Source organism: Equus asinus, chromosome 5, assembly GCF_041296235.1.
Source record: "Equus asinus isolate D_3611 breed Donkey chromosome 5, EquAss-T2T_v2, whole genome shotgun sequence".
In the NCBI taxonomy this organism is placed as follows: Eukaryota; Metazoa; Chordata; class Mammalia; order Perissodactyla; family Equidae; genus Equus; species Equus asinus.
This window is the reverse complement of record NC_091794.1, coordinates 83,506,612-83,531,603: the sequence shown is the minus strand read 5'-3', so window position 1 is coordinate 83,531,603 and position 24,992 is coordinate 83,506,612. Positions and strand designations below refer to the sequence as shown.

Genomic DNA, 24,992 nt, shown 5'->3' with positions numbered 1-24,992 from the left:
AGCCAAGGCCCGAGGGGATGAAGAGCTCGGGCTGCAAAGGGTAGAGGAAAAGCATTCTGGGCAGAGGGAACAGCATATGCAAAGTCCTGGAAGTGGAATGAGGTTGGAATGTTGAAATAATGGCAGGACAGGCTGGCAGAAGCCCAGGGAGCAAGATTGAGATTGGCACGCAATGAGGCTGGAAGTGAGGTTGGGACAGAAGAGGATGAGCAGGCTGGAAGTGAGGCTGGGTCAGAAGAAGAAGCGCAAGAAAGCAGCAAGGCCACCTTCGGGAGGGCAGCGATCTGGGGAGAGGTGATGTGGCCAGACCAGAGTGATGGCTGTGGGTTCAGAGGGAAGTGGATGGACTCCAGGGTTATTGAAGAAGTAGAATCTTGGAGGTTTCCAGAAGAACTAAAAAAAGTTTTATTGGATGTCTGCAACAACTCCAGCAATGGGGTAGGGAGTCCGGGGCACCAGAAAGGCTTGGGAATATAAACAAAGATACAAGTCCTCAACCATGGAAACAAACACACAGTCACCTTTCCCCCAACAATCTCTCAGAGAGAATGAACCCAAGATCAACTAAGATGCTGAAAGTTCTGGGCCATTTCCACCTCGTTCAATGGTGTCAACCAATTCTTTTGGAGTTGGGTACTTGGAATGTGGAAATATGTTTCCCACAGCCCCACTATGAGTAAACGTTGGATTCTCGGGCTAGGAAGTCGCCAAAGTGCAGGACTGCAGGACTGACCTGGTACCCTGGGAGCAGTGGGCCACCACCTGGGGTGGTCAGGGAGAGGAGGAGGGGGGAGAGGGGGAAGGAAGAAGGGGGGGAGAGGGAAAGGAGGCAGAGGAGGGGAAGGAGGAGGGAGAGGCAGGAGGGGAGGAGGGGGAGGAGGAGGAGGAGGGGGAGGAGGGGGAGGAGGCAGAGGAGGGGGAGGAGGAGGGGGAGGCAGGAGGGGAGGAGGGGGAGGAGGAGGAGGAGGGGGAGGGGGAGGGGGAGGAGGGGGAGGAGGGGAGGAGGGGAGGAGGAGGAGGGGGAGTAGGGGGAGGAGGGGGAGGGGGAGGAGGAGGGGGAGGCAGGAGGGGAGGAGGGGGAGGAGGAGGAGCAGTTCTTCTCCCAGTCCTTTGTGAGGTGAAGTTGGTCTTTGCCTTCTGCCACCTCCCTCTGTCCCCCTCTCCCAACTCCTAGGAGCCTGCTGACCGCCCAGCCCTCCTTCTCTCCGTCCCACCGTCTCCATCCCCCTCAGGAGCACTCCCTGAAATGAGGCCCTCTCCCCTCAGCACCGTCCAGCTCAGATGGGCCCAGGAGGACAGCAATCTGACAGGACTAACTCACACAGGAATGAAAGAATGACTCTAGCTTTTTATGCCCCCTTGAGGAATTTGCCTTTTCAAAAGAGCTTTCTGGGTCATTAAAATGATCTCTGCCCTCTTACCTACTTCTCTGAAAGGGCCCTTTTTCCCCGGGGCCTTTGCAAACTCCACTTTTAAGCCCATGGAGTCTCCTCAAATTAGTCTCTGGGGAGGGTAGTTCCATCAACGAGTGGGGGTGGGAGAATCTTCCCAGGGGCGACACTGGAAGTATTTAATAACTGGTGCGGAATAAGCACCAGTGCCCAGAGGACCCCATGGCCTTGGGTCTGCCAGGCATTAACCAGCACAGGGTCCTGAGGGAAAAGCCATGTGGTGGGGGACTCTCGGAGACACTCAGGGACAGCAGGTATTTGTGAACGAGCGCAGAAGTATTTCTACATGTTAACAACAGGTCTGGCAATGCTGGGCCAGCTGGATGTCAGTCCTGGGTCTGCCCCTGTTTGGTCCAGTCTCTGCTGTTCCATTGGGAATGGTCGCTGGGCCACTTGTTCCCTCTGTTAGAGAAGCAGTCCGGGCTGGAGGTGGGGAGTGAAACGGCCTCTGAGCAGAGCCAGCTGTGTGGGATCCTGGGTGAAGAGAATCTCAGGCCCTAGACCCACTGTGTGACCTTGAAGGGCCGAGCCGCCTCTGACTGTCCTTCCTCTCACCCCTCCTTGCAGTTATTTTTGTCCAGCCTGACAGCCCTTGGCTGTCCCAACAGTCTGGCTCTGTGAGCCGGATGCAAACCAGGCGGCACAAACGTCTGGTGCTGAATCCCAAGAGGATTCCTCTCTGGGCGCCATCACGTGGGAACATGGTCCTCCACACTGTGCACCCAGTGGGGACCACGTGCCTGGAGGATGGTGACGGTGAGAGAGGCAGGGAGCTGGGTTCTCAGTTGGTCAATCCTGGCTCCGGTCTGGGGGCACTGTCTGAGGCCGGTGGTGAGGACACCCTGTCGCAGAGCCTTACTGCTGCCCGGAAACCTCCCAGCCGTGTGCAGGGAACAGCTGGTCAGCTGGAGGTGGTGTCTGCAGCTGAGAAGAGGGCAGGAGCAGGCCCTGCTGGGCCCCCAATCCTCAGGCCTGGGATGTGGTGGACGGCAGGCCCGTCCTGTGGTTTTCTGCGATGGGGTGGGCTGAAGACAGGTGGGCAGGGGCAGACAGGGTTCCCAAGAGACCTATTTGTGGCCCTTGCTCAGTTACTGTCTCAGGAAGTGAGGCAGACACAATGTTCCAGCCCTGTGGCCCTGGGAAGGCTGCAGCCAGTCTCTCATTGCTCCTGGCTGGGGTCTGGTCTCTCGAGGGAAGCAGCCTGCCTTAGGCCATTGTGCCTGTTAGGTTGAAGATTTGTTCCCAGACCTGAAACTCACGCCTACTGCCCCCTGTGTGCTGGGGCAGGAGAGGGGTCTGGGCACAGCTCTTCGGGGCTCTCCTGGGACTCATCTGTCCAGGTGAGAAAGGAGACCAAGCCTCTGAGATCAGAACAGCTCAAGGAGCGCTGGCTGGACAAGCTGGGATGAGCAGTGAGGAGGGGAGATGGGCCAAAGGAGGAGGGACCTTTGATGGGTAAAGAACACGCCTTCATACACGAGCCAGTCCAGGAAGCAGAGCAGAAAAGGCGGCATCATTTTTTGAGCTCCTGAAACAAGAACTCTCCTCACTGCCAGGGGGAAAGCCAGCTCAGAAAGCCCCAACTTCAGTGATTTCAGAGACCCAGGACTGGCAGAGCACAGCTCCTGCTGCTCTCCCAGCTGGCCCCAGGGAAGGGGGCCTGGGCACAGGAACAGCCGCATAAGCAGGGGACCCCACAATGCCAGGGGGAGTCGGAGAAGAAGATGGAAGGAGGGGTGCCATGTGGCTGCTCCTGGCAGCCCTGCTGCTGGGGGCCATGGGCAGAGGGGCAGCTGGCCTCTCCAGGGGGCGGGCCCTCCGGGTAGTAGATGTTCCTCGACTGGGTGGCAAACTCCTCCGGGGTGGCAGGATGGTACCAGTGGCTCTGCGCAAGGGAGCGGTTCGCAGGGCTGGGATGGGGTAAGCGAGTGAGGAGGCGCTGGGGAGGACGGGGCTGGGCACTCTTCCCAGGATGGCGAGCTGGTGGCTGGGTGCTGACAGCCCTGGACAGCTATGGAAGAAGGACCAGGGCCAGGCAGGGAAGGCCAGGGGGCCAGCGGGCGTGGGTGAAGGCTCCATCTCAGCTGCATAGCTGTTGAGGTGGGAGAGAAGGCGGATCCGCACAGGGTCTGCACGGCTGCTGGGCCCTTCTAGGACCCCCAGGTACCTGATGACCTCGGTGAGGCATTCCCGAAAACCGATGCTCCGGAAGTCAATGGCCAGGGCTCGGGCATCAAAGAATCCTGCAAAGTAAGGCATGATTAGAACATGCCAGGCAGGGGGACAAGCACTGAGCCTGGCGTCAGGCTGTCTGAACTCTGGACCTGCCTCCCCCGCTCGCTCCCTGTGTGACCTGGGGCATGTCACTTCACCTCTCTGAGCCCTAGCCTCCCCCTCCATAAAGCAGGAATAATCATCCTACCTGGGACAGAGGGGAGCGGGCTGAGAGGATCAAATGAGTTCACTAAACGGTGAAGCATTATAACATGTCAAGTATTGTTTTCATCAGGATTCAAGATTAATCCAAAGAAGAAACTCTGCAGCCAAGATAACTTCATTTAAGTAGACACTTGCCAGGTGTGAAACGGCTGTACACACGGAGGTGTAGAACCACCCTGCCTGCTGATGGGGGCGGATGCTGGGACGTGGTGGCAGCAGCCATCAGAGCTGGGAGACTCCTTGCAGAAGGCAGCATAGTGCAGCAAGGAAGCACGAGGTCTTTGGGGGCCAGCCGCTTGACTGAAGACTTAACTAGCTGCCTGACCGTGCACAAGACCCTTAATCTCTCTATGCCTCAGTTTCCTTAGCTGTAAAATGGGCCTATAATAGTACTTGCTGCAGAGAGCTGTGAGGGTGAAATGAAACGGTGCACTGAAATGCTCAATAAATTAAAAGTTAGCTATCATTTGTATTACTGGCTTGGCCCCCGTAGGCAGTAGAGTTTGTCCCCCAGCCCAAAAGGCAGCCCGGAAAGCAGGACCCCACTCTGGTTCTCAGCTACTGTCATCAGATCAGGGACCCTCTCTTTGACCTGGTGACCAGATGGACTGCCCACAGAGGTAGTCACATACTCGCTGCCTCTCCACATCCGCCCCTCCCTCGACCGCCTTCTGGGCAAAGACAGAACAGCCCCAGCGAGCACTGGCCTCAGGACTATGGCAGCAAGTGTCCAGTCCCTGGTTCACCGCTGAGGCCCCCACAGAGGGACAGCTCGGCAGGAGACGACGTTTGGAGTTAGCCTCCCTTGGGGGCGCAACCTGGTTCTGCTGTCGTTGTGCAAGTTAGTGGTGCAACTTTGAGCAAATCCCTCCACCTTTCTGTGTTCACTGTTCTCTTTTAAATAACATTTACTGAGTTCTTACTAAGCACATAATTTGCATGATCTAATTTAATCCTCATAAGAACTCTATCATTACTCCCATTTTAGAGACGAGGAAAGTGAGGAATAGAGAAGTTAAATCATTTGTTCAAGGCCATAAAGCTAGTAAGCAGTAAAGCTGGGATTCAGATCTCACGCCAGGGCCCTAAGCCACAATTCCGTCTTCCCGTTACCCTTAGCCAGGAAATGGCGATGAGCAGCCACCACCCTCGAGGCTCTCACGAGAAGCAAACGAGATAACACTAAGTGAAAGCATTTTGAAAACTATAAAATGCTGCCCAGATATTAGTCACTATTTTTCTTTTAATTGGATAAACATGAATGTAGCTTGAACTATCTCCCCCACTGGTTGATTAGAGACAGAAGTTTCCACAGTTGGCCATGCATTCGTTGGCAGAAGTTCCCAAAGCGACCACCTGCATCAGGGTCATCAATGGGCTTGCTAAACTTGCAAATTTCCAAACTCACTCCAGACCTACCGCCTCAGAATCTCTGGGGTGTGACCCACACCTGCCTGTCCCCACATGATCCTGCTGCACACTGAGGCTTGAGGAGCACCAGCGTGGGCCGCTTAAAATGCAACTGTCCCCTGGAAGGGTAGAAAGTTAAGGTTTTAGGACTTAGGTCTTTGTGGCCAAGGTCTGCGGAGCTTTCAAGGTTTCCCAATTGGGAAATCACCAAAACACACAGAGAGGCTTCATGCAGACAAAACTGCCATTTGTCTGAAGTGTTTTCAAAGTCACAGTTCCGTGACTTTATTGTAATGGCCTAGCTCAAAATAACAGAATGAGTTACATTTGCACTGTACTACAATCCTTAGACGGATCTTCAGCTGTGAGCACGACATATCACCCCAGCACCACCGAGGACACAACAGTCCAGAAGGCTACCCCGCGAGCAGGCACACCAGGGAACGTCTGTGGCTAAAAATTTCAGGCAAGCCCCTCCCAATGGGATCCCAGTGAGAACGAGCTCCTTCAGGCTCGTGCTTAACGAGGCCCTGGGGGGTGGGACCAGTAAGAACAGTCTGTGGTAGAAGAGCTCCTCCAAGGCCTAAGGCTGGAGGAATGGTTGGGACAAATGGAGACACGGAGAGTAGAGAGGGTGAATCCCAAAGAAGAGAGCCAAGTTTGCGCATGTTCCACCTGGATCTGCTTCAGCTCCTCTGCAGACTGTGGGCTCCATGAGGGCAAGGACCACACGTGCTTTGCTCACCAGGGTATCCCCAGGGCCCGGCCCGAAAATATTTGCTACATGAAGGACTCCCAGGAGAGGAGAGCATCAGTACCTGTCCCACCAGTGGCGTGGAGCATTTTCAAGTGATCTACCGTCATCTGCAGGACCTCGGCTTTCTCCAGCTTGGAGGAGCCCTGCGTGGACAGAAGATAGAAGCGTGAAGGCCTCTGGCTGACTTTGTCACTTGCCCAACCTGCACAGCATCATCAGCACTCACTGTCCCAATTTTCTCATCTTCCTCCCGCTCCACCCCTGCATGCAACTGGGCTTCTGCTTTGGCCAAGGCCTCCAGATCTAACGGATTCTCCTCACTTCTCATTTCAGTCTACCTGTCCGCTGTACTGCTGACCATCCTTCCTGAAACTCCTCTCCCACGACTTCCACGACACCACAGCTTCTTGGTTCTCCTTTCCCCTTGCCTGTTGCTCTAACCATCCATTAAAGCAGCGGTGTTCCCGGTGGGGGTTGGCTCACTTTTCTCGCTCTGCACACTCTCCCCGGAGGGTCTCGTCTATTCCATGGCTACCTGCCCCATCACTAGAATGCCACTCCTGCATACCCACCTGCCTCCTGGACCAGCTTCACTGGGACTCCAGTTCCACACTCACCATACCCAAGATCCAGCTCATCATTTTACCCCCAAAGCACTTGCTATTGCTCTATTCTATCTCTTGGGAAACGTTTCCTAAGCCTCCAGCATCACCTGGTTTCCAGGTGAAAGCTAAGGGTCAGACCCTCCATATGAGGGTAGGTACCAGGTCTAGTTCATGGCTGGTCTTGTGAGGGTTTTAGTCAACGTCCGTGGGATGACTGATTTGTTCTCACAGGCATAAAGGAAGGCACAAGCCTATGACCGTGCCTCAGGGCACAGGGTGAGAATCTTTGAGGCTGTGTGACTGATTCAACTATCTGACTTCCCACTGTAGTCCCTCCACCCCATGCTGTTCAATGGCAGAGTGCTCACTCCCCAAGCAGCCTGTTCTACTTTCAAATAGCTCTGAAATATCAGTAGTGCAGAGGGATAAGCCGCTTTAGAATCACACAGTTCTGTGTTCCAGTTCTGCTCTGCTATTGACTAGCTGTGTGACCTGGTGTAAGTTACTTTACCTCTCTGTGCTTCAGTTTCCTTACCTGTGCAATAGCCATAATAATCCCTCCCTACTTCAGGATCATTTCGAGGATTCAACTCAATTGGATGATGGACATAGAGCCACAACACCTGAGACACCTCAGGAAATATCAATTGCGATTCCCCTTATTCCGGCAAATGGTAGCACTGTCTTCAGGGAGCTGCTACCCATCAACAGGATACGCCAGGAGAGGTGAACCTTTCTGCCACTCGCAGAGTATTTCTTCCAGCGCAATCAGCAATGCCACCTACCTGCTTCTCAAAGGCAGTGGGGACCAAGCGCCGCAATTCAGACAGGCTGCTGTTGATGCGGTCTCGGCGCCGTTTCTCTATGATCTAAAAGACAATGACAAGAAGTTACACGTAGGCACTTCATCACAGTTTCCAATGCGCCTTGATGGACACTGACTCATATTTTCCTTCATAACATATGTGAGGGAGAAAAATCTATTCTTATATTATGGAGGAGGAAGCCGAGGCTCAGAGAGAGGCAGTGATTTGCTTAAGGTCACACAGCAAAGAAGTGCAAAGCTGGGAATAGAACTCGGATCTCTCATCTTGATCTGTAGGAGTGACATTCAAAACATTTAACCATTGATACAGCAGGGCGCCAACCAATCAGAACAGGGACACCAGCCACAGCGCTGGAGCAGACCCTGGAGACCCCTGCTGGGCCAGGGGCATGAGGTCTGAAGAGTCCTGGGCATTGCTCTCTCCAGCTGGGAAGGCCTTTCATTCACACTACCTCATTCTCATCTCGCAATACTGATAGCAGAGCAGAAATGATGACCCCCATTTTACTGATAAAGACAATGAGGGCTGCATGGAAGCGGTGTGCCTAAGGTCTGACGGTTAGTGAGTGGCAGGGCTGGTCTCTGCCAGATCCCAGGTCTCTGGACTGGAGTGTAGAAGCACAGCTGCCTCCTGGGGGAAAGCAGGGCTGGGATGAGACCACCGAGAGAAGCAGAGGCCACTCCTCCTCCTGTCCCCCTCCCCGGCCCTGCAGCACACTAGGAGGAAGTGAAAGCTCTGGGCTCAGAGAGAAGAAGGGAAGGCTGGAATAAATAATAACGGCTAATTGTGTGTCAGGTATTGTTCCGAGTGCATTACATTAATTCACTTAATCTTAAAACAACCCTTTGCGGGAGGTCCTGTCATTATTTCAGTTACACAGATGAGGAAATGAAGCACAGAGAGGTTAAGTGGCTCGCCCAAAGTCCCCCCTGCTAGCTACTGGCAGAGCGAGGATTTGAACCCAGGCAGTCTAGGTTCAGGGTGATGTTTTTGACTCCGGTTCTCTCCGCCAGGCCCCTGGAGACTCAGGCAACTCTGCGGAGACAGACACTCACCCCTCTGCGTTTCTTCCTGGCTTGCATCTGCGAAGGGCTGGGGGTGGACAGCGGCCTGGCCATCTGGCTGGAGAGGAAGAGAAAGGCTGACTTTTCAGCGCTCGGGGCCCATCTCCCTGGCCTGGGCTGACCTCGCAGGCCGGGCTGTGGGCGGGCACAGCCCCCTCCCGGGCGGCCGTGGTCTCCCAGGCCGGGAAGAGGCGCAGGGCAGGCGTGGGTGGGGACGCTCTCTCCCCTTCTCCCCCGGGGCCAAGTCCTCCCCTACACGCGGTCTCCTGCCCTGGAGTCGGGGGGCTTGCCTCCCTACCCCTCGGCCCCTCGCCCTGGCCGCGTTCGGGGAGCCGGAGCCGCAGCCCGGCCCGCCGGGTCCTGCAACCCGATCCGCGGGCGGGGCGGGCGAGGGCACGGGCCGAGGCGGCGGGGGCCGGGCCAGCGGCTTGGGTTTCAGAGGGAGCCGCTGGGAACGAGCGTGGAAAAAGCAGATGCCGCCGCTTCCCACGGGCCCGGGCGCGCCGGCCGCCCGCCCTCCGCCGGCCTGCAGCTGCCGCCTCCTCCCACGCAGCGCGGCCGGGGGCGAGGGGGAGGCGGCATCTGGGTCACAGGCTCCTCTGGACTCTGGGGACACTGCCTTGGCCTCCCCAGAAGGCCGCAGCCCCGCACCGCGTCGGGCCTCCCTGAAGGATGGATGTTTGCTCGGCCCCAGGAGTTCCCATTACTGGGCAGAGGCTCAGCCCTGGGGGCTTTTCCTGCCCAGACTGATAGAAACCCTCTTAAGCACAGCTGCTGGCCCCCTTAACGATTTCCTGCTTCAGAGGCTCTCTGGGAATGGAGGGGATTCACTGGGTTGCCCTGAGGATCATTCATTTGGCCAACACTCCAGAGGCCCCATTCAGGCCCAGGGCTGGACTGGAGGTGGTCAGCCCGACCCCAGCTCTCCAGAGGCTCAGCCCCCGTGGGAAGACACCACCTCAACAAATAACTTTAGACAAGGTGACTCCCCTGCCATTCTGGAAGGCAAAATGCACACATCCGAACAGGAACCCATGAGCTGGCCTCCACCTCACACCTCTCCTCTTCCCGGTGGGTTCCCCATCTCAGTGAGGGCACCGCCTCTCCCAGTTCTGCAAGGTGGACACCTGGCCACCATCTTTCATTCCTCCTCTGTCCTCACCCCAACTCATTAAAACCTGCCCGTTCCATGTCTAAAGTACGTCACCTCTGCCATCCTTAGGACCAAACCTCTGTCCTCTCTCCCAGGGACCACCGGTCCCTGCGCGCCCCTCTTACCTCCTACAAGCAGGCAGAGTGATCATTTAAATGCAACTCTGCTCTTGTCACTCTCTTAAAACTCAGTCAAGGGCTTCTCAATGCTTTTAGGATCAAGGCCACCATCTTTCCGGTGGCCCAGCTGGCCCCTGTCATCTCCTAGACTCAGCTCTCTTTCACTCTGTGTGCTCCGGCCTGCGAATGCATGAACTCTTTCCTAGGATTGCACATACTGTTCCTCTAGCCTAGAATTCTCTGGTCACCAATCTCCCCACCCCCAAGGCCCAGCCCCTTTGCCTAGTCACTTCTACCGCTCTTCAGGTCCCAACTCAAATGTCACCTTCCTGGGGGAGGCTTTTCTGACATCCCCCCTCACACTACATGTGCCCTGATCTACACTCTCCTAGCAGTCCGCATTCATAGCGCTTATGCCCATTTGTTGTTTTATATTTGTATGATTATTTGATTAATGTCTCTCTTTCCAACAAGTCCATAAGCTCCATGAGGCCATGAGCCATGTCTGTCTCATTCACTATTGCAGCCCCAGTACTCAGCAAGTGCTTGGAACACAGTACAGCTCATGGCCCAGCTCCTCCTCCAGCCCTCATCTTTGCTATCATTGGGGAACAGAGAGGTGGCACCAAAAAATCCATGTCCTAGGCCCTTGTAGAAGGGGAGCGAGCATATGTGGCTCACCAGGCGGGTCCCAGCCCACACGACTACCCTCTTGGCATCCCAGGCTGTATCATTTTCATCAACTGTTCAAAGAGAGAAGCTTGCAGGAGAGAGCAGATCAACATTTGTCAAATCCCACTGCTATGCCCCTGGCTTTGTCCAGCTACATCTGGAAAAGAATATCCCCATCCAAACATCTGGACAAGAAGGGTTGGTAAGAGGCCTGTGAAGGGTCCTGGGAGGGACAGCCCAGCAAGTTAGGTCCAGAGTTCAGACGGCCAGATCCTGAGATCTGTAGGGCAACTTGTTTACAAAGCTTCACTCAGGACAAGCCTCAAGAGCAAAGGTAAACTAAGAAACATGGCCTCTGTCCGCCTGTCCCCTTTCCCCCCTGACTAGGGCTGGATAAGGCGTATCTAGGGGTATTGGGTTAGCACTGCACACGTCACTGCCTTTCAGCCTGATCCTTCCTTAGGGACCATCTGTCAGAGGCTGACGCACCCCTTTCAGGACACGGCAGCTCTGCCATCCCTTTTCCACTCTCCTGGTCCCTCATTCTGAGCACTATTATCCCTCTCCCCCGACTCCCATATCTCACGGGCAAGCCTCATTTCACAGCTGTCTTGGCATCCCTACATATGTTTCCTCCTTTGAGCCTAACAAAAGCCCCATTTTACAGATGAGGATGCTGAGCCTCGGGGACCTAAGGCAGCTTGCCCAGCCTACACAGCTGCTAAGGAGCAAAGCCCGCATGGGAATCCATGTCTTCTGGCTCCAAATTCAGTATTGTTTTCCCTCCTAATTCCTATTTCCTGTCTGTCTGAATAGCCCTCCAGTCCTCTTATCCTTAAAACTCCCAAGAGCTCAGACAGAGCTTGCTTCCAGGCTGTGATCTGGCCCTGACACTGGGAGGAGGTGTGGGAGCTTCTTGTCTGAGAGTCTGAAAATAAGGCAGATTTTCACGGATCCAGAGAAGATATGTCGACTGCTAAGATCTGCTGCACGGGCTTCGAGTGGTCCCTAGCCAGAATTCTGGGGTGGTCCCTTGGGTGGGGGTGGGGGCAAATTTCTAGCTGGTCTGGCTGCCAGTGCTACCACCCTCAGTGCTCACCCTCAGTTCCCCTTTGGAAACTGCCCCCGTGGAGCCCTGGCAGGTGACCCCACCCGTTTTGCATCAACCAAAAGCAGGATCACAATGTCTCCAGTGAAGGGCTCTCAGAGAGCACTGAGCCCACTTGTAAAATGGGGAAACTCAGAGAGGGGAAGGGAGCTGCTCCAGGCCACACAGCAAATTAGAGGAAATTCCAGAACTGGAGCCAAGTCTGCTGGCTTTTAATCCAGTGCTCTTCTCAGTGCACCCCCTATATTCATTGTCCCATCACGTATATCTCATAGCCAGTACTTCTTGTTCTAGACAGCACTTCCACATTCACTTGTCTCATTTATTGCACAATAGTTCTGTGAGTTAAGTATAATTGGGACCATTTCGCATTTAGGGAAAATCATCATTTGATAGATGGAGTGACAGAGACACAAAGCATTAAGAACCATGCACAGAAAGTCCAGCCCTCAGACTTCCAGTCTTTTCATTGGACCATGCTGCCTCATGGCATCTTCCAACGGAATGGTGACCCCAGAGAGAGTAGCATTAATTGGAAGTCACCTTGTGCCAAAACAGGGAACTGTGTGTTTTAGGTACATTACCTCATCAAAGCCTCACCCTGTAAGGTAGGCATTCGCATCCCCATCTTGTAAGGGAGAAAACTGAGGTGCAGAAAGCAGTCAAGTCACTTGCCCAAGTTAATGGTGGTGAGAGTCAAACTCAGGTCTGTCTATCTGACTTCAAAGGCCACCATGTGCCTTAAATCATGTAGGAATGACCCACAGACCCTGACCCAGTGCCCGACATGTGACAGGTGCTCATTAAATGTTTGCAGAGGGGGAGGGGAGAGGCTATATTCTCAGTGTGGACCCAGCTTGTGTCAGGGGGCTGGGTTCAGACAGGAGCCCTGTGGGTGATTCTGTCACATGGGGCAGGATACCACCACCAGGCAGATGCCCACAGTGATGATGGCACACACCCTGCTCTTTCCTCTCACGTCTCTGAGTATGGGGGATTTGTGCCCTGCCTCTGACCCCAGGGAGGCTGGCTGCCCCAGCCCTATGGCCCTGGCCACTGTTTATCTGGCTTTGTTTCCACATGAAGCTCTTCTTCTCTGAGAGTTCCCCGAGGGCAGAAGCTGAGCAGGATACATCTGGGCCCCCCACGCCCAACCGAGGGTCTGGGCTACAGCAGGCATCGTTCAGCGTTCCCTGAATTGAAGCATTGATGTCTGCTGGGGGAGGGCCCCTTGGTGAGTGCTACAAAGAGGGGTCTATAAGTCAGCCTCTGCCAGATGTCCAATTGCTTTCTCTCCTCTGAGGGGGTCTGCTCCTCTAAGAATCTAGACAGTCTCTAAAAATGGGCTCTGGCTGAAAGGACAAAATGCTGTATAGGAAAAAAACTGCCCACTAATCCGTTATGCCATAGGCCAAATGCCACCACCTTCAGGAAGCCCTCCCTGCTGCCTTTGGTTGTGAACGACCTCTCCCTGTTTAGATGTCCTCGCAGTCCACAGTCTGTCTCTCCTTCTGTCTTCCATCCTGTCTATGGGCTTTATGTGACCTGGTAGGTCACTGACAGATTCTCAGAGGGCAGAAGCCAGTTCTGATCAGCCTAGCTCTCTGGCATCAATTTCATGAATCTGATTCGTGATGACCCAATGACATTGAATTTGAGACCCCCCCCCCCCCCCACCATGTGGTGCTGGGCCCTTCCCCTGCTCCTAGCAGGCACAGATTCAGAGAACTGCTTCTCTAAATAGCAGTTTCTGCCAAACAATTTAAAAAGGCTAATAAGTTATATAGGAAATTGTGTTAAACACCCCCAAACCTAATGTACAGGATGCAAGGGGGCTATCTATTACCTTACCTCCTATTATAAGCTATAAGTAATTGGGAGCTGGTGGCACTTTACTAGGATTTGTGACTGAGGCAGGATTCCTGGTCTCCGAAAACTGAAGATCATTGAAATTATGACATGCCCTCAGAAACGCCCCTGAGAATGAACTGAATCCCCCTTCCAACTCTATTCTAGAGTGTCAGGTTCGGATGAGCCAGGAGAGATCAGAGAGCCACCCCTTCCCACTCCCCATCCTCCTTTATTTTACTGATGAAGAAACAGGCTCACGAAGGGAAAGCAGTGGCCCAAGGCCACATGGTGATTTGGTGGCAGATGTGGGGCTGGGACCCAGGCCTGCATACTCTCAGTCAGTCTCTGCTGCTGTCTCTGGGTTCTGGGCACCACATGTTGGGGGCCTGACACTAATTAAGCATTTGCCATGTGCTAGGCCCTGTATATCATCTCGTTTGATGTTCCCAATAACCCTATGAAGTCAGTTCTATTATTTACACCCTTTTTACAGATGTGGAAACTGAAGCTTAGATTGTTCACAGAACTGGGAAGTAGCAAACTGTACAAGTGCAGTTCGTTCAATCGATTTGAAGCTGGTCAGAATATTTAACAAGAGCCGAACGACATTGGCAGCAGAGGGATGCAGGAAAAAGAGCACTGAATTGGAGGCCAGGCCCTTGGACTGACCACAGGAGAGTTGGCGATTATTGTCTTCAATACCATAACCTTATTTCAAAGTCCAGTTTGCTTAAGGAAGGAAGGAGAGACTTTCTTCCCCTGGAAGCTTTTTGGGGGCTATATGAAAAGTGCGCCTAAGCAAGGGTAAAATCGGGAAAGCATGGTTATTCCACATCGTCAGCGGGCTCCGAAAGGGGCGTATGGTACCAACAGTCTATGAGGGTTTCCAATGATCTCCGGGGAGAACTCGCGCATAGCCTCACCCGGGCACTTGGACAGAAAGCCGATCGCCAACTGGACATCAGACCCCGGAGCTGAAGTCCACCTCCATCCCCGTCTCCCGAGCCCTAAATGGCGAGAGCGCACAGGCTCCCGGGCACTCGCGCGTGTAACGGCCCACACTGCACCTGCCCTCCCCCGCCCCCTAGACACACACCTGCGGGCGCTCGCGCACACCTGCGCCGCCCGGGACCCCCCGGGACGCTCCCCGCGCCCGCCTTACCTCAGCTCGCCCTCGCGGCCCACGTCGATGGGGCCGTCGGACTCGCTGTCGGAGCCGCTCGGCTGCCTGGGCCGCTTCATGGCGAGCGCAGGCTGCCGGGGCTCGGGCGGCTGCGAGCCGGGAAGTCGGGCCCCGCCCCGGCCCCGCCCCGGGGCGCCGCCGCCGCCCTTTCCCAGGGCCCTTCCTGCCCCGCAGCCCGGGGGCCCGCGCCCCCGCGCCCCCGCCGGGACGCACAGGCCGGGCCGTGGGAAGGCCCCGGGCGGTCGCCGCCCCCACCGACGGCGGGAGGGCCGGCTCCGCTCCGCCGCCTGGCCTCCTGGCCGCCGCGCGCTGGGTGGCCTTGGGCAGGTGCCCTTGGAGGCCCCTCCGGGAAGCCTGGGGTCCCTGTCTGTCCCTGGTTTGCCCCGGCGCGGCCGGCCTGTGAAGGCGCCGCTCCACCATGCCCCGGCCTCTGCGGGTTCTGCCTCCTGGGGTTCTGGGGGCAGCAGACAAGTCCGGTTTGGCGAGGGTGGTGAGGCTGGTGGGGGTGGCTGTGGTCTGATCTTCGACAAGAATCCCCTAGCAGCTTCTCCCATAGGGGTCCGAAGCAAGTGGAATGGGGCTTGGGGGTGGGGGCCAGGAAATGGTCAGACATGAGAGGGGTGGCTGTCATCCCCTAAAGGGACAGCTGAGGTTGTGGCTGCACCACCTGAACAGGAGGTCTCCGGCCGAGGTCCATGAGGACCTGACTTCATGGTGGTGGTAGTGGAGGGGGGGTGGGTCCCTGGGAATCAGCTCCCAGTTCCCCAGAGGCAGAGCTGTCCTGGGAGGCCAAGAAGGCCAGGTGAGGGCTCATTCCTAGAGCTGTGGCAGGGCCTCAAAAGGGATACAGGGAGGCACCCTCCAACCTCCCTTCCTGGTACCCCCCTCCTCCTCCAACAGACCAAACTGTTCGTTCTGTGCGGGCTCCAGCTGCCCTGTCCCTAGGGAGGGAGACTCAAGGAAGATTCTGAGACTCACCTGCCCTTCTCCTGGGCTGGTACCTCAGAGAAGTGCCCCAGGCCCAGAAGGAAGCGGAACGGGAGCATCCTGGAAGGTGGACTTCACGAGCAGGGAGGAGGAGGTCTTGATGTGGTGGGACCAGAGAATTCTTTCCCTTGGACCTGCCCACCAGGACACGGAGGGAGCCACCCCTTCGCTCGGGAGAATGGAGCTGGTCATTGAGAGGAACTGTACTTTTACCCCCACAGCAAGACACTTGGGGACACTTCATAACAGTGGTGGGAAAACATTCCTGTGTCCCCTTCCACACATGTCCACAGACACAACCACTTGACCAAGTGCGCAAACACACACATGCAGACACACACTGATATGCCGCTGGCATGAGCAGTCAGTACCCGCAGCCTGTGCTTCCTCAGGAGGCCCTGGGGGTCACCCCAGCCACGCCTAAGGACTCTCTTAGTCCAAATGCCCTCAGCACTCATGGAACTTCTGTGAGCACACACCAGTGAGTGGAAATCTCAACCAACACAGAAGTTGCACAATCTGTGCACTATGCATTCCCCAGAAAGGCAGAAATCAAGGATGCCCCCCAGATATCTGCCCTGTGTCATGACTTTGATGGCAAGGGCTGGCAGTGGAGCAAACTTGCAGGCGAAGGTCAAGGGCTCTGTTATGGGCAAGTTCATGTGAGATGCCCCAGCTCATCAAAATGGGGTGCACAGTTAAATAGGGGGTCTGGAGCTCAGAAAAGAAGTCTAAGCTGGATATTTAACTTTGGAAGTCATTAGATAATAGGTGACGCTTAAAGCTGTGGGAGGAGCTGGATGGGTGGCATAGTGGTTAAGTTCATATGCTCTGCTTAGCTGACCCCAGGTTCGCATGCCTGGATCCCAGGTACTGACCTAGCACCGCTTATCAAGCCACAGCATCCCACATAAGACAGAGGAAGATTGGCAACAGATGTTAGCTCAGGGCCAATCTTCCTCACCAAAAAAAAGCAAAAAGCTGTGGGAGTGGAAAGATTACCCAGATAGAAAATGTGACCGGAGACAGAGGAAGGGCCTAGCTAAACAGTTAACATTTGGTGAGCGCTTAGCATAACATCTGAAACTGTTGTGTAAGTATTAACTCATTTAATCCTCGACAACTCTATAAAGTAGTAATATTATTATCATCCCCACTTTACAAATGAGAATCAAAGGCACAGGGAAGTGGAGTAACTCTAGCTAAAGTGGACAAGAAGTAAATGGAAGGAGTGGAATTCAGCAAGGTAATTTGGTTCCAAGGCCAAACCATTAGAATTTATTACCTTATATAGCTCTTAAACATGAGACTGTATTATCTAGTACTGGGTTATGCTGTCAATACAATAGTCATGATGCACATGTGGCTACTCAGCACTTGAAATGTGGCTGGTCTGAATTGCTATGTGTGGTAAGTGTGAAATACCCAGGAGAATTCAAAAAAGAAAGAAGGACGCGCATTGATATTTTTAATATTGATTACATGTTGAAATGATAATATTTTATATGTATTGGATTAAATAAAATACATTGTTAAAATTAACATCACTTGTTTTCTTTTTAGTTTTTTCTTCATGTGGCGACGAGACAAACTTTAATTGTATATTTCTCCCATTATCTTGCTGTTGGACAGAGCTAATCTAGTGCAGGGTTTCATAATCTCAGCACTACTGACATTTTGGGCTGGAAAATTCTTTATTGTGTGGGGCTGTTCTGTGCACTGTGGGATGTTTCAAAGCATCTCTGGCCTCTACTCACTAAATGCCTGTAGGACCTGCCCTAGTCGTGACAATTAAAAATGTCTCTAGATAATACCAAATGTCCCCTGGGGGAGAAATCACCCCAGTTGAAAACCGTGGTCCAGAGAAATTCCAAGAATTTAGATGTCGAGTAGAAGAAAAAGAGCTGCCAGAGGAGACTGGGAAGGCACAGCCAGCGAGGTGGAGGAGAGCCAGGAAGGAGCGTTACAAGAGCCAGAAGAGTGTTTCAAGTACTTGGTCATGATCCTTGAAAATGTCAGTCCGATATGTCACTGCCTGCTCAAAACCCATCTGTAGGCTTTCCATCACATTTGGAATGCCAGTTGCTTCCCACGGCCTGTACGTAGGGGGACTATATACTTTATCATCTAAACGTGGAGCATCTTGAAGAGTGAAAGGACGCAATACTCATACCTCTGCCGAAACAGTCCAGGGCGTACTGGATATGTACGGTCGTCCTAAGCTCTGGTCCTTGACCTTGCCTTGCTCACTTAGCCACTAGAGCCTTCTTGCCATTCCACCAATATTCACGCTTGTGCCTGCCACAGGGCTTTGCATGTGCTGTTCCCTCTACCTGGAATTCTTTTCCCCCGGCTCTTCTCAAACAACCTCACTCCGTTCAGGTCTTCGCTCAAACGTCACATCCTCAGAGAGGACTCTCCTGACCCCCTATCTAAAATCGCCACCAATCCTGCAGTCACTCTGTCCTCTATCTCGCTTTATCTCACTTTGCAGCATCTATTAATATCGCTGACATTATATTATATATGCTGCTATAGTTGTTTATTGGCTGTGTCCCCCACTAGAAGATAAACTCATGGAGGGTGGAGATTTGTCCCTTCTGTACACTGCTGGCTCTCCAGGACCTAGCACAGCACCTGGCATGCTGTAGGTGTACAATAAATACTTGCTGGCAGAATAAACTCATTTCAGACACTTGACTGTGATGGTAAAGTAAGCTAGGACAGAAGCTGGAGGGAGATGTGGACTCCGGGGTTTGTTTGCTTTTGCTGCCGTTTGTTTTAAGATGAGAAAGAGGGGGCCGGCCCAGTGGCACAGCAGTTAAGTGCGCACGTTCCGCTTCGGTGGCCCAGGGTTTGCCGGTTCAGATCCCTGGTACGGACATGGGACCACGTGGCAAGCCATGCTGTGGTAAGCATCCCACATATAAAGTAGAGGAAGATGGGCACGGATGTTAGCTCAGGGCCAGCCTTCCTCAGCAAAAAGAGGAGGATTGGCAGCAGTTAGCTCAGGGCTAATCTTCCTCAAAAAAAAAAATAAATAAATAAGATGAGAAAGCGTAGGGCATGGCTCAAGCAGCAGGAAACTGTCACTCCATGGGACTTTGATGAACGGCTTCCACCCTGACTGTAAAGTTGGTGGGGGTAGGAACCACTTTTGTGTTCATTATTAGCCCCCTTAGCACGTAGCAAAGTGCCTAGCACATAGTAGGCATTCTAAAATATTTGTAAAATAAATAAATGATAATAATAATAATAGCAATAATAAAAACAAATTTTTATTGCACTTGCCATGTCCCAGGCACTGTCCTAAGTATTTTGATGTATATTAACTCATTTAAACCTCACAACAACCCTATAACAGAAGTGACTGTTGTCATCTATTATAATCCTATTTTATTGAGACATAGGGAAGTTAAGTAACTTCCCCAAGATCACACGGCTAGTAAGTGATAGAGCTGGGATTCTAGCCGGGTGGGCTGGCACCAGAATTCATGCTGGTAGCCACCGTGCATTAGAGCGGGGTGGACCAATCTGAGACTCCTACAATAGGCCAGGCAATGGGGGCTGGTTTAGAGGGGATGAAGATGGAACAGATCCAGGTGATGCTGGGTTCCTGTTGGGTGACTGAGTGGGTGCAGGTGACACAGCAGAAGGTGAGAGATTCAGTGTGGCCATGCTCTGTGAGGCCCATGGGACACCTGGAGGAGAACCGGAGAGAGATCTGGGCTGGAGTGGAGATTTGAGGACTGGTAGCAGCAGCCGTGGGGTACGTGAGATATCTCAAGGAGCTGGTGCTGAGCAAGAAGGAGGAGAACTTAGGATAGGACCCTGGCAAAAACAGCCAGAGAAACTCTGGGGAGGGGTGGAAATTTGAGCAAGAATGGAGCACCTGGGGCCAAGGCCAGAGGGCCAAGAACAAGGGCTGGTCACCAGTCCTGGGCTCTAAGAGGAAGATGGGCAATCATGGGGTCACAGAGGCCTTGGCATGAATGGAGGAGGCAGAGCCAGGAGCCAGATCTGTGGATGGGGAAGTGTCTGGGGGAGGATGCAGGAGCAGTTGGAAGAAGGGGCAGGTTAAGGAGAGAGGGCGCCGCAGGCAGCTCCAGAGGCCGGCAGGGGCTCAGCAGGAATTTGCTTGCTGATGGACAGAGGGTCAGGAGAGGGCAGAGGCGCGAGCCCCAGGGAGCTCAGCCATAGCAGTCAGCCTCAGTCCAAAGGGAGGGAGGCAGAGAGGGAACTCCACCCTCCCCACTTCCCCCCGGCCCCTGCCCCAGCGAGCAGGAGGAGATTTTCAGGGCCAGGTTGCAGCTCCAGTGACACTTTCTCAATTCCTGACCCCCACACTAGGCCAGCTCCAGTCTTCTCTCAGAGCTGGTATTCAGATTACTAAATGGACATGGTCCAGGCTCCAAATGTTTGGGGTCTGTGATGGCCTTCTGCTGGAACAGGGTTCTAGAGACCTCTGCTGGGCCAGGCACTGAGCCTCTCACTGCTGGGTCGGGGAGGGATCTGGGGGGTCCCAGAGGAGAGGATGGGTGGCATGGAGATGCTCGGGTGCTCAGGGCCATGGTTGGTATTATTCATTCTGTGATAATTTGTGCCTGTCTCTGGGATGTAAAGGCAGGAACCAGGATTTGCTCACTATTGTCTCTCCTGTACCTAGCAGCATCTGGCACGTAGTAAGTGTTTGGTAAATATTGGCTGAGTGACAAGTGATGGAAAGGGGAGCTGGGTGGCTCCTGAAGGCCTCCACCCTCTCTGTGGAGGAGGTGGTGCCTGGCCCCTGGGAAAACAGCAGAGTCACAAGGGGCACTATCCCCGCCCAGGGCCTGGGGAGGGGTGTGGAGGAGGGCTGGAGCACCTGGGTGCCACTCCATCTTCTCTCTGCAGGGCCTCACCCCTCCCTTTATGTCTGGGGACACTGAGACCCAGAGAGGGTCAGCAATATTCCTAGAGCCTCAGTGAGGCAGGAGGCGAGCCAGGATAAGAAAGACCTTTCTGTGCCTTGGTTTTTTCATCTGTAAAATGGGATGGTAACCGTTACGTACTACATAGGCTCCTTGGGAGGATTACATGAGGGAAGATGCATAGAACACTGCCTGGTGTTTACAGCAAACGCTTGGTAATGCTAGCATTTGGGCTGAGCCTGTCTCCATGCATTTTCTCCCCTGGTGACTCATCAGCTCCCATGGCTTTACCTCCTATAAGCCAATGATTCTTAAATTTATATCTCTAATACAGATCTTTTTTTCTGAGCTTCAGACTGATATATCCAACTCCCCAGAGAGTTTCTCCTTACACTCATGTTGGTCCACCTATGTGCCAAGACCTAGCTGTGGGTGTGCTGGGCCTGCCCTGGACCTCCCGCAGGCTCTCTGTTCCAAAGCTAACAAATAGAGGGCCTCTGGCCCAGATGTCAGGCCTCCTCATCACCACTTTCCTGCTTGGTGTTCCATCCTGAGAACAATCTGAGCCTCCTTGCTTCAGCCCTTCCCTGACCCCTGCTCATCCAGGCCCTTCCTGTCCTCCCCTTGCACTCCTCCCCTGCTCCCCCGGGACCCATTAGCGCTCACTTCCCACCTCCCCAGCTGCCGCCACAGCTGGTCACTGACGGAATGTGCAGCTGCTGAGAGCCACATGTGCAGAACAGGCGGTGCGCAGCTATCCTGGAGGCTGGGGTTGGGGGTGGGACCATCTGTCTGTGTCTGTTTGTCTGTCTACAACACACACATGCACACACACACACACACACACTCCCAAACTCCTCTTCAGGGAAGGCAGTGGACAGTACTGCTTCGGTTCCCTTCCCTATCCCTCAGTTGCAGAGTTCATGAGGATCAAGCTCCGTCTATGGGGTCCAGCGTCCCCAGCTTGGGGCCCCTGAGAGCAGACTGGATGGGCTGGCCCAGCTCTCTTGATGTCCATCCACTGCCCGCTCCTATGTGCAGGCAGCGCAAAGCCCCACAGAGGCTGCCCAGGGCCAGCAGGGCAGGCTGGGTGTTGAGAGCCTCCCTAGGTTTCCCAGGCCCTGAGGGGGGAGGGTGCCCTGCAATGGAGGAAGCCAGAGGCCTCAGACACATTCCAGAGCCCCCTTGGCAGCACCCAGAGGCTCCAGAAGAGACTCAGCCCTGGGGCAGCGCCAGCAGCATCTGTCCTGGTTCCCACACTCTGGCCTCTGGAATCTCCGCAGATTTCTCTTCCATGTGCACATGATGTCAGCAGGACAAGGACACTGAGGGTGGAGGGAGGGGAGGGACTGAGGACACGATGCTCCCTGAAGTCAGATGACTGTGGAGGGGGTGGGGATGGGGAGAGTCTGGGCTTTGGCATTGCCCACCCAATAAGGAGAGGATGACTTGGCCTCTGGCTCCCAAGCCTGACTGAGTCCTCACACCCCTCAGTGCTTCTTTCCGTCTCTGGGAGCCTGTTTCCTCATCCGTAAAACAGAGATAAGACCAACATCCACCTCCTACATGTCATAGTGAAGGCTGCAGAATCTCAACTCCTGTGGGAGGTCCTTCATGGGCACAGCCCACTGTCACCACTTCGCTGACCTCCACCCAGACCTGCCACTTCTCATATGTTCTAGAACATGTAAGATAGGTTCATTCTTCTGAGTCTTTGTAGTCTGTCTGCCTTGAAAGCCTTTCCCTTTCTCTCTCTGAAAAACTCCTACTTAGCCTTCAAAGCCCAGCACATAAGCCCCTATCTAGGAAGCCTGTCCAGCCTCCCTTGGGCACTGATACTGCCTCCTTGTACTCTCATAGTTCTCCTTATGGTAGCCTGAACGCCCCATACTGCTACTGTCTGCTTACCTTCCCTGACTGCGCCTCCTCAGGGAGCTGTCCTTCCTGGGGCTGATGGAAATCCTCAGGAGCCCAGGCACAGCACCCACTATGTGTCAGGGCATAGTCAGGACACAGCTCTCGGCTTGGCCCCCGCCCTGATGCTGCCAAGTAGAGCTTCCCACCCATCTCCCCTGGTCTGGAGAGAGGCCATGCTTTGCAGTAAGCAGGTGACAAGCTTGCACGTGGGCTGTGCCCGCACTATCGTAACATTGGGTGAGCTTTAAATCACTCCGATCTTCTCAGGGCTTGTAAGGGGGACCTTGTCAGGGGAATGAGAGGATGAAGATTCAGATGAAGGCAGGTGAAAATATGGTGTTTGAGAGGGAATAGCGCCGAATTTGGAGCAACAGCCTCGTATTAAATTTCCTTTCTGTATCTAACTAGTGCGTGTCCTCAGTCAGGTCACTTCCCCTCTCTGAGTTGGTTTTCTCCTTTGAGAGACGTGGATGAGAATATCTCACTCACGCCTCCCCGCCCAGATCCAAAAACCGTGCGGTGGGGGGAATCAGTATTTTTGCCTCTGGAAAGATGGCTCTGCTTCTTACAGAGGTGCCCGTGAAAGACCACTCCTCAACTTTTCCCCTGGAGTGACCCAAATGGCAGAAAATTATCTGTACCACTCCTGAGGTTCAGGGGCACATAGCTCAAGGTCAGTTAATGTAAGCTCAAATTTTCTTACATGCATTTACCTTAAAAATATACATGGGAGAGTCGGTATAGTGTCGCACTTAAGATACACACTCTGGAGCCAGCCAATGTGAGGTTAAATCAGGCTCTACAACTTACTAGCTGTGGACCTTGGGTGAGTTACTTTACCTCTCTGATCTTCAGTTTCCTCATCTGTAAAATGGGGATAATAATAGTACTTACTTCGTAGGCTTATTGAGAGGATTAAATGAATTGATTTGCATAAAGTGTTTAGAACAGAGTCTATTCTATTCACTGTTATGATGCAAATTTGTAATTTTATTCCTTGAGTTACCTCTTTACAAAAAATGTTTTTTTTAAAATGACTTGTTGGCAAGTAGAACTGACCACCAATAGCAAAAGAAAGGAAAGACAAAGAAAGAGAACATGTAGCTCTCAGGTCTCCGATGTGCTTTGCAGGGTGAAAAGGGAGGGCACAGAGGAGGAGAAAGAATTATGTCCACGATTTCTCCATCCCACTGCTCCGAGCTACAGTCATATCTCTACCACATCATGGGGTTTTTGCTCCCAAATCCAGTTCAAGATCATGTCAGAAAGTACAGGATTCAGTTATGGCATCAGAGGATTGGTCTGTTCACCCAAGGGCGGAGCAGGAGAGGACGCTGGGCCACCTCCTTCCCCAGCCCTGCCTCCCCCCTCCCTCCACCCCTGCCCTTTCCCTCACCTTGGACATGGTTCATTGGCTACAAACCAGTGTAAGCAGCTTTGGTACCACTGGTCTTTCGGACATTATAAAAACTTCACAGTGAGACCAAAACATGTCAGAACGCAAAGTTTCCATGACGTTCCCAAGTAGGTGACCCCAGGGCCCCTGAAGGAATCTGCTGGATGAGAGGTGTGAGGAAGGAAATGGATGAGGAGTCACACTTCTCCTTGTCCCTGGTGACTGGGTGGGAAGGTGGGGGACTTCAGGTTAGAGAATCAAGGAGGCACATTTGGAGCTGGTCTTGACTCGAGGCTGGGGAATGGTTAAGATAAGCTCGGAAGTCCCGAATTATACCTGGCTGATGGAGGCATAATAATACGTGTGAGTCAACCTCAAAGATGGCCTCCAATTACCTCCACTTCCTCGCGTTCACACCCTTGCGTGGTCCCCTCTCACACTGCATCAGGTTGGTCTGTGTGATCAACAGAACACAGTGGAAGTGATGATACATCACTTCCAAGGCTAGGTCAGAAAAGACAGTTTTTTAAAGGAAGTTTGCCTTGCTCTCTCTTGGATTACTCTGGGGGAAGCCAACAGCTGTGTTGTGAAGACACTCAGGCAGCTCTGTGGCAAGGAACTGAGGCTACCTGCCAATGGCTATGTGAGTGCGCCATCTTGAAAGCAGATCCTCCACCCCAGTCAAGTCTTTAGCCCCAACTGACAGCTTGACTACAACCTCAGGAGACACTCTGAGCAAGAACCACCCAACTAAGCCACTCCTGATTTCTGCCCCACAAAGATCATGAGATAATCAGGGCTGGCCCCGTGGCCTAGCGGTAGGGTTCACGTGCTCTGCTTTGGCGGCCCAGGGTTTCACCAGTTCGGATCCTGAGTACAGACCTAGCACTGCTCATCAAGCCATGCTGAGGCGGCGTCCCACATAGCACAACTAGAAGGACCCACAACTAGAATATAAAACTATGTACTGGGGGGCTTTGAGGAGGAGGAGGAGGAGAAGAAGAAGAAGAAAAGAAGATTGGCAACAGATGTTAGCTCAGGTGCCAATCTTTAAAAAAGATGATGAGATAATAAACGTTTATTGTTTTAAGCTGCTAAGTGTTGGGGTAATTTGTTACACACAATAAATAACTAATATGCATT

General features: G+C 53.5%; 1 protein-coding gene across 3 annotated transcripts; it reads right to left on the bottom strand.

Annotated features, from left to right (window-relative positions):
• Positions 1-381: 381 nt before the first annotated feature.
• Positions 382-15,074, bottom strand: HEYL (hes related family bHLH transcription factor with YRPW motif like). Of its 3 annotated transcripts, none has more exons than XM_070510244.1 (5): positions 14,619-15,074; positions 8,545-8,607; positions 7,448-7,531; positions 6,119-6,200; positions 382-3,694 (listed from the first exon to the last, which is right to left on the bottom strand). In XM_070510244.1, exons 1-5 carry the CDS (start codon positions 15,057-15,059, stop codon positions 3,021-3,023), a joined length of 1,344 nt encoding a protein of 447 aa, XP_070366345.1. In that variant the 5' UTR covers positions 15,060-15,074; the 3' UTR covers positions 382-3,020. The 3 variants fall into 3 exon arrangements, with proteins under 3 accessions (XP_070366345.1, XP_044626362.1, XP_044626364.1); XM_044770427.2 differs by having other exon boundaries at positions 8,545-8,611; positions 14,619-14,850; XM_044770429.2 differs by lacking the exon at positions 14,619-15,074 and adding an exon at positions 8,852-14,552 and having other exon boundaries at positions 8,545-8,611.
• Between the last annotated feature and the right edge of the window lie 9,918 nt (positions 15,075-24,992).